Source organism: Oncorhynchus clarkii, chromosome 19, assembly GCF_045791955.1.
Source record: "Oncorhynchus clarkii lewisi isolate Uvic-CL-2024 chromosome 19, UVic_Ocla_1.0, whole genome shotgun sequence".
Lineage (NCBI taxonomy): Eukaryota > Metazoa > Chordata > Actinopteri > Salmoniformes > Salmonidae > Oncorhynchus > Oncorhynchus clarkii.
The window spans coordinates 15,695,039-15,704,536 of NC_092165.1; the positions used below are offsets into that span (position 1 = coordinate 15,695,039).

The following is a 9,498-nucleotide window of genomic DNA, read 5'->3' on the forward strand; positions in this document are numbered from 1 at the left end:
TAGGGGCGTACCCCAGCCGTACACTGGAATAAATCTGTAAATCCTCATCTCGGATGTATCCCTCTACCACGTAGTGATACCAATATATTGGAGTGATCCATATAGCTCACATAACCGTGGTTACATACGTAACCTTCGTTATTGGTTGGCATCATAGCTCAAAGGTGTAGCTAAATGAAAAATGGATGCGTGCTGTTCTTGGAAGTATGGTACTGCTTATTATGTTACACATCAAATCTCCTATGATAAGTACTGTATCTTTCAAGCTGAGAGCAGACTTGTTTAGAAAAGTAGAATTAATTTATTCCATCTACATTACCTCAGTAAGGTAAATATTAAACTGTCTTTGTTCTAGCCTAGGTTTATTGTCTCTCTAAAAACCAGTGTTACACAAGCCTGTTTTTAAATTACAAGTTAATGAGGGGTATGTGATTAATTATCCTCTTACCCCAAGACACTTCACATGAGAACTATATTTCAGCTAAAGAATAGTTCCCAGACATCCCCTGTGTACTTCTCAAGCCACACTGCTATGATTTTCCCCTTTGTGGACACTCTTATGTCTGATAAGGCTAGTCAAGAAGGAGAAGCTCTTGTAACATAGTTTGCACTTGAAGGGCTTCTCCTTGGTGTGAACGGTCTGGTGCCTCTTCACATAATTTGCATCAGCAAAGCGCTTCCCACACATGGGGCAGGCGTATGGCTTGTCTGCATCCGTCCTAATACTCTGCCTCCCACGTTGTGACCCAATGACACCAGAGGTAGAAGCAGGAGCCACTGCCCTCAGGTGGTTAGTGTTTGAGCTCCCTCCTTGACCTCTAGCCATTGGTTGGGTGTTGTTGGGATTGTGTGCTGTGTTATAAGCTAGATACCTCTTGTGATGAACACCCATTCTGACCCTGTCTGTATTGGTGGGGTAACCATGAAGTAACTGAGGAAGCCTAGATCCAGGTCCAGACCTTCTATGAACCAAGTCACCAGGCATTAGATGAAACCCTGAAGGAGAAGACAGACCTGCTGATAGACTACCACCAGGGGTTTCTTCCACCACTCTCTGTGAAGGCTGAAGCCCAGGGTGACTTGCTCTGTTCAACATGGATATTGTGGTGTTTGTATCATAGGAACAGGAGGGTCTATCTCCATCAGCCCCAGGCCCTGTACCATCCCTGCACTGAGATTGTGAAGCGAAGGGTCTGGGCTGCAGACTGGATCCCTGACTGGAGCCTCTGTCTCTCTGATGACCACCAGGACTGAGGTTATTCAGTCCACCTGTCCACTGGTTGTGTTCTGTGTGGTGGAGTCTCTGTCCCTTGTGGTTCTGTCCTGGTTTCAACCCGGGAAGAAAGAGTGACGGCTCCGGACCCAGGGTTCTGATCCGGGGCCAGGGTTTGTGACCAGGCACCTCAGAAGTCCAGTCTCTCCCAAAAGCAACACCAGATATCAACTGGTCCTCATTGACTGCGGACTGTAAACACAAATTGAACAGAAGAACATACAGGTTTATATAAGAAACTCTTTGCTGTACATACAGAAACATGACATTATAAAATGGTAACCACAGTCAAACATCTCTTAACACTGATTGAAATACTGTCCCTAACAATATAGAGCCATTGGTGTTTATTATAAAAACAATTTCATATGCGTTGATTCAATAATTAAGTATACTGTTTTGGTTCGACTGAGATAAAGGAAACTCAGTCCCTGTAATGATCCATAAATAACCAAGTCGGTCAGCTTTTTATTTAATTTCAACAAAATGATACGTGACAAGTAGAATAACTTTCTCACTATGGTAACACTTAACATTTTCTGTAAATCTGATACCCTCGCAATGATAAAATTTATTTTAGAATACTATGGAAAAGGTTAAACATTACAGTCAGTTTCACCACTTTATGTCAAGTAAACATGAATTAAGGCACTATAATTTCCTCATTATAAAACACCAGCATCAAACAACAGGATAAGGTTGTAACTTTTCATTAGTGAAGAATTTTTATAGATACCATCACCATATCATCTACTCTACCTCATCATACTCATTCTTTCCTCATTTCACCTCATCCAGTTCCCTATACCTCTAAAACCAAACTAATTGACAACAAACTAACTAGTTCATGTCTCCCGTGTGGACCTTCAGGTGCATCTTCAGCTGGTGCTGGTGGGAGAACTTTTTCTCACACGGTGGGCAGCTGTAGGGTTTCTCACCTGTGTGGACCCTCTGGTGCCTCTTCAGGCTGCCCTAGCACAGGTGGCAACCAAATGGTTTCTCCCCGGTGTGAATCCTCTGGTGACTCTTCACCTGTTGGGGGAAACTGAAGGCCTTCCCACAGGACGAACACGGGAACCGTCTCTCTGTGGCGCTGCCACCTTTACGGATTCTGTCTCTACTACTGTTATTTGTCAATGGGCTATTTAATGTTGAGGCACTAACATTGTCTGAGGTCTGGTTTAACATTCAGAAAGTGTAGGGTGGACGAAGGCTAGGAAGTGTCTGTTTTGTCCCAGGGTCCATATTCCACTTGGTAGATCCTATAAAAGGCAGGCTGAAGGCAGCACCTGTTAGGGGGTTACTATAGAAGCAGGACCTAGCATCGGTAGGCAGTCTGTGTCTGTTTTCTCAAGCCACATACCGACACCTCTCCGTCCCCGCAGACCTAATCGACGCCTCAACCTTGTCTCAGACAATCTGTTGTTATGGATACTAAGTTTGGTCGTTGTTTTGTGTTCGACTGTCTGTTTCTGGTTGTGGTTAACAGTGTTGTTTCCCAGCCCAGAGTTGAGGACACTGACCTCAACTATGTCGTCACTGGTCCTGGCCTGCTCAGTGATGTTGTTCCCTGGAACCTTAGCTGCACCGGTTGGGGTCTGGAAATCCAAGATGGCCGCCCAGTCTCCTCTGTTATCATCCAGCCAATCACCTGAAGGTTACAAAATAGACTTTACAAACATGGCAGAGAACTGTAGATAGTTTTTTTTTGTCAATTACCTGGTGAAGTTCATACATTGTGTGTTTTAGTATGTAAACATACATTGTACTGATTTCATTTTATGAATGAAGAAAAAATAATAACCATGTACATCACTATTCCCATTGAAGATCTACTACTGTATGTAGGCTATATGCATTTCTCTCTTACCTTGCTCCCCCATCTTTAGTCCACTCAGCAGATCAATGCTCTCTGGTCCGTCCTCTATCGTCTCCTCTTTGACCAGCAGCAGATCAGGCTTCCCATCCTCTATGACTACTGACTGTAAGAGATAGAGTGATAATGTTGGATCAAGAGATCTGATTTGAGCACCCACCTATGGAGCATCTTCTGATTGGGCAATGAGGGATTGATGTGATACTACACAAACGTGTTAATTGAATTGATTACTTGACACTCTTTATTGGTTTGATAATTAAAAGGCATGGTCCCACACTTAAGGCAAAATTAATCAAGACCTGGGTCCTTATCAATAAACAGTCTCAGAGTGGGAGTATTGATCGAGGATCAGGTCCCCACTTGTCTATATAATCTTAGTCATTATGATCTAAAAGGCTAAACTAATCCTAGATCAGAAATCCTACTCTGAAAGGCTTTGTGGATACAGGCACTGACCTAATAACATTCAAACTAGTTTACCGTGGGCTTACCTCTGTGAGACTGTGTGTTGTCCTGTGCTGCTCAGCTGGGGGTTCAGGAGGAGGTGTAGTCTGGTTGTCTTCCATGACAATGGTCACCTCAGGGTTTTCCAGACCCTCCTCACACCCCTCCTCCTTAACCAGCAGCACCTCTGGACCCTCCTCCTAGAAGAGACAGCTTATACAGATTACATACATACACTCCCTCAGTTATGTACATGTACACACAGATAAAACACACTTTCAATATGGAGTGTTTACCCATCCCCACTATGTTTGAGTCCTATACTGTGGTTACAGAATTACTTCATTGTTGTTAAACCCATGACGGGGGACATACAGTACCAGTCAAAAGTTTGGACATACCTACTCATTCAAGGGTTTTTCTTTATTTTTACTATTTTCTACGTTGTAGTAACCAAAAGTGTTCAACAAATCTAAATATATTTTATATTTGAGATTCTTCAAAGTAGCCACCCTTTGCCTTGACAGTTTTGCACACTCTTGGCATTCTCTCAAGCAGCTTCATGAGGTAGTCAACTGGAATCCATTTCAATTAACGTGTGTGCCTTGTTAAAAGTTCATTTGTGCAATTTCTTTCCTTCTTAATGCATTTGAGCCAATCAGTTGTGTTGTGACAAGGCCCTATTTGGTAAAAGACCAAGTCCATATTGTGGATTTGGCAGTCCATCATTATTTTAAGACATGAAGGTCAGTCAATATGGAAAATTTCAAGAACTTTGAACGTTTCTTCAAGTGCAGTCGCAAAAACTAATTGAGCTATGATGAAATTGGCTCTCGTGAGGACCGCCACAGGAAAGTAAGACCCAGAGTTACCTCTGCTACAGAGGATAAGTTCATTAGAGTTACCAGCCTCAGAAATTGCAGCCCAAATAAATGCTTCAGAGTTCAAGTAACAGACACATCAACTGTTCAGAGGAGACTGCATGAATCCGGCCTTCATGGCCAAGAAACCAATACTAATGGACATCAATAAGAAGAATTGCTTGGGCCAAGAAACACGAGCAATGGACATTAGACCGGTGGAAATCTGTCCTTTGGTCTGATGAGTCCAAATTTGAGCTCTTTGGTTCCAACCACTGTATCTTTGAGACGGAGTGTAGGTGGACGGATGATGTCTGCATGTGAGGTTCACACTGAAGCATGGAGGAGGTGGTGTGATGGTGCTTTGCTGGTGACACTGTCAGTGATTTATTTAGAATTAAAAAGGCACTTAATCAGCATGGCTACCACAGCATTCTGCAGCGATACGCCATTCCATCTGGTTTGGGCTTAGTGGGACTATCATTTGTTTTTTAACAGGACAATGACCGAACACACCTTCAGGCTGTGTAAGGGCTATTTGACCAAAGAGAGTGATGGAGTGCTGCATCAGAGGACCTGGCCTCCACAATCACCCAACCTCATCCCAATCGAGATGGTTTGGTATGAGTAGGACCGCAGAGTGAAGGAAAAGCAACCAACAAGTGCTCAGCATATGTGGAAACTCATTCAAGACTGTTGGAAAAGCATTCCAGGTGAAGCTGGTTGAGAGAATGCCAAGAGTGTGCAAAGCTGTCATCAAGGCAAAGGGTGGTTACTTTGAATAATCTAAAATAAATGTAGATTTATTTAACACTCTTGGTTACTATATGATTCCATGTGTTATTTCAAAGTTGTCTTCACTATTATTCAACAATGTAAAAAAAATAGTAAAAAAATTGGGAAAACCCTTAAATGTGTGGGTGTGTCAACTTTTGACTGGTACTGTAAATATGGCAATGTGGGTCAAGTCATCTGACAAACCTTACAAACTATTTTAACATGTACAGTAGGTTTTTGTTAGTGTGTGGGTCTAGAGTCAATGAAAGTCTTAGAATAAAAAGTTACATTTTTTGTTTATTAAACAAACAAGTGTTAAATACACCATATGAAAACCACAAGTCTCAACGAAATCAGCATGAACATGATAAACTGAATTAATTTTCTCACTAATTGCCTTGGGAAAGTTTGAACATCATATAGCCTACAAAGAACAAATAATATGAAAGACTTTTTAGGCTTAAATATCACACAATCTGTGGATCTTTTCTGCTGACATTTAAAATAATGCAGGATTTGATCTAAAAGTCAGAAGATTGTATGGAATGGTTACTTTATGTTATAGAGTGGAATGGTTTTTCTGCTGGTGTATCCTGAGATATCTCCTCTCTGAGAACCTCTTCCCACAGTGCGTACAGGCGAACGGCCTTTCTCCTGTGTGGACTTTCAGGTGCATCTTCAGATGGTCCTGGCGGGAGAACCTCTTCTCACACTGGGTACAGCTGTAGGGTTTCTCCCCTGTGTGGACCCTCTGGTGCCTCTCCACCTTCTGGAGGCAACTGAAGCCTTTGTTACAGAACATGCAGAGGAACCGTTTCTCTTTACTATTGCCTGATGTGGCTCCCACTCCCTGAGCCGGGACTCTAGCCCTGTCGTTTGAGTTCAATACCTGATCGAAAAGGACATGGCTGTGTGAATCGGAAGGCCCCATCGATGTGGACACTGGGTCGTGATCCCCGAACAAGTGTAAAGGGGAGTGGGTGGTGATATTTAGATCAGTCTCTAAGCTTTCCCTGTAATCTAAGAAATCTCTGCCCTGTGAGTGTCCGTCTCCAAGGTGACTATCTGCATTCCATGTGGGAGGAGCGTCGTCCTCCACTTTCACCGTCACTTCATCTACCACTATAACCTCCCCTTCCTTATCTAGGCGCCCTTCAGAGTATGCACTACTACTGTACTGGTTCCAGTCCCCTCTAGACAGATCAGTCTGTGTCTCTAAACCCAAGGGCATGTTGCCAGGGTCCATTTCTGTAGCGTAAGAATAAGACGGATCATCACCGCCAGTGTCTAACACATCACTATCACCACGGGAATGAACCATCCTCTGGCTCTGGTGAAATACTGGTAAAAACTCTGAGCCGGGAGCAGGAGGACAGCCCAGTCTCCCCATCCCCAGCCTCTCTGGGTCTGATCTGTGGTCAGATCCTGTGTTTAAGAGCCTGTGTGTTACAGTTAAAGTCTTGGTCTCTGACTTGAGGACGGCGTTCTGCGTTCCACTGACCTCCGTGATGCTGCGTCGGGTCCTGGGTGGTGCTGGGGCGGTGGTGGGGTCCTCTGTGGCTACAGGGGGTGCTCCAGCTACTCCAGTCTGGATGTCTCTGCTGTGCCATGGATCCTCCTCTCCTTCAGACCTCTCCTGCTTGACCCCAGGACCTGTAGCCTCTGCATCTGCAGACTGACACAAAGATATCAATGTTGTAGGGAAGTCTCACAAGCTCCCCTATGGCAGATAAATGAGGATGTACATGTAAGCAAGTGAAAAGGTGAGGGGAGCCTTACTGACAAACAGGCCACATTTGATTTCCAAAGTAACTGTAATTTGTAATGAAACACTTTTACACTAACCTCTATCACAATAACGTGCTGGTTTGAGGTTCCACCACCCTCATCAACAGTGATTGTTTGGTCATCTCTCCATGTATTGTGTCCCGCTGGCTTCACAAAGCTCCTTTGGCCTCCAGTGGGATGTCCTTCACCTGAGAGTGATTGAGGTGGTTAGGTTAACTACTGCCAATGCTATACTGTACACTATTAACAATGTCTACAATTGGCAAGGATGTAAGGTAACACTTCTCATAACTTCCTGGTAAACCATTTATTGTATTGACCAATATATTATGCATCATTGTTTTTGAGTAAATAGTCAATGCAGTAAATCAGTGTTTAGAATATGATAGTCCGTTTGCGCAAGAATGCTAAGTAATCAGATGAATTATTGCATACAATCCAAAAATTGACCAAGAACCAATTATGGGTAACATCTTAACAGAGGGTAACAGGGCGTCAGGCACTGGGCAATTTATAATCCGCGACAGGCCAAGCAGCAAAACGTACCTCTTGCCATTCCTCTGTATCTGTCGAGGATCTTGACACTACTGGGACGACTGGCGACGACGCGCTCTCGCATTGTCCTCTCTGCGCGCTCCCGTGCCACCTTCAGTTCTAGTAGTTTCCTCCGCAATGCCCTGTTTTCTTTCCGGCTTTGAGTTATTTCCAAACGAAACACTGCATAGTCGTCGTCTACGAGTTTACAGATCTCTGCTACGGCTGCATTCGCTAGCACCTCCATGATGGAGGCTATTTGAGTGTGAAAAACCATACAGTTAGCCATTGTTAGCAACTTAGCTAGCGTTACCTAGATAACATCTATCAACCACGTTCTGTCTCTAGAGCGAATTAAACACCACATGGGATAAGTATTCGATGCTGTGCAGTTAAATGAGTCATATTATGAGTTACAGGTTATTAATAAACGTCCAAATAACAACAAAACTGCTAACGTGGAAATTGTTTCTTGGTCACTGTTCACTTCCCTTTCTTCTTCGTATGCGTTTCCGGTAGGCTAGAAGCTGCGTGGCGTAACCTATTGCTGCTGCCTTTTACAGGTCGGAGTGTGAATTGCACATTTTGTCACAAATTCGGGGCACACCAATTGCACCATCCAACCCTACACAAACACTGAGTGTACAAAACATTAGGAACACCTTCCTATTATTGAGTTGCATCCCCTTGGGCCCTCAGAACAGCCTCAATTAGTTGGGTATGGACTACAAGGGTTTGAAAACATCCCACAGGCATCCTGGCCCATGTTGATTCCAATAATTCCAACATTTGTGTCAAGTTGGCTGGATGTCGTTTGGGTGGTGGACCATTCTTGATTCCCATGGTTAACTGTTAAGCGTGAACAACCCAGCAGTGTTTTTGACACACTCTAACCGGTGTGCCTGGCACCTACTAACATACCCTGTTCAAAGACACATCTTTTATGTTGCCCATTCACCCTCTGAATGGCACACAAAAATGTGTCAAGGATTAAAAATCCTTCTTTAACCTGTCCCCTCCCTTCCATCTACACTGATTTTGGATTTAACAGGTGACATTATTAAGGGATAATAGCTTTCATCTGGTCAGTCATGCAATGGAAAAAACAGTGTCCTAAAGTTTGGTACACAGTGTATATACAGTTGAAATCAGAAGTTTACATTTATGTTGGAGTTATTAAAACTCATTTTTCAACCACTCCACAAATTCCTTGTTATCAAACTATAGTTTTGGCAAGTAATTTTTCCAACAATTGTTTACAGACAGATTATTTCACTTGTAATTCACTATCACAATTCCAGTGGGTCAGAAGTTTACATACACTAAACTGACTGTGCCCTTAATTTTCTGGAATTTTCCAAGCTGTTTATGTAATGGCTTTAGAAGCTTCTGATAGGCTAATTGACATCATTTGAGTCAATTGGAGGTGTACCTGTGGATGTATTTCAAGGCCTACCTTCAAACTCAGTGCCTCTTTGCTTGACATCATGGGAAAATCAGAAGAAATCAGCCAAGACCTCAGAAAAAAAGTTGTAGACCTCCACAAGTCTGGTTCATCATTGGGAGCAATGTCCACAGTAAAACAAGTCCTATATTGACATATCCCGAAAGGCCACTCAGCAAGGAAGAAGCCACTGCTCCAAAACCGCCATAAAAGAGCCAGACTACGGTTTGCAACTGCACATGGGGACAAAGATCATACTTTTTGGAGAAATGTCCTCTGGTCTGATGAAACAAAAATAGAACTGTTTGGCCATAACGACCATCGTTATGTTTGGAGGAAAAAGGGGGAGGCTTGCAAACTGAAGAACACCATCCCAACCGTGAAGCACGGGGGTGGCAGCATCATGTTCTGGGTGTGCCTAGCTGCAGGAGGGACTGGTGCACTTCACAAAGTAGATGGCATCATGAGAGAGGGGAAATTATGTGGATATATTGAAGCA

General features: G+C 43.4%; 1 protein-coding gene across 2 annotated transcripts; it reads right to left on the reverse strand.

Annotated features, from left to right (window-relative positions):
* Window positions 1–278: 278 nt before the first annotated feature.
* Window positions 279–9,232, reverse strand: LOC139374748 (uncharacterized). 2 transcript variants are annotated; one of them, XM_071115876.1, is made up of 8 exons: window positions 9,012–9,232; window positions 7,568–7,810; window positions 7,079–7,209; window positions 6,735–6,908; window positions 3,644–3,796; window positions 3,144–3,255; window positions 2,797–2,924; window positions 282–1,465 (listed from the first exon to the last, which is right to left on the reverse strand). In XM_071115876.1, the coding sequence occupies exons 2-8, from the start codon at window positions 7,800–7,802 to the stop codon at window positions 518–520; spliced, it is 1,881 nt and encodes a 626-aa protein (XP_070971977.1). In that variant the 5' UTR covers window positions 7,803–7,810; window positions 9,012–9,232; the 3' UTR covers window positions 282–517. The 2 variants fall into 2 exon arrangements, with proteins under 2 accessions (XP_070971976.1, XP_070971977.1); XM_071115875.1 differs by lacking the exon at window positions 9,012–9,232 and having other exon boundaries at window positions 279–1,465; window positions 7,568–8,067.
* Between the last annotated feature and the right edge of the window lie 266 nt (window positions 9,233–9,498).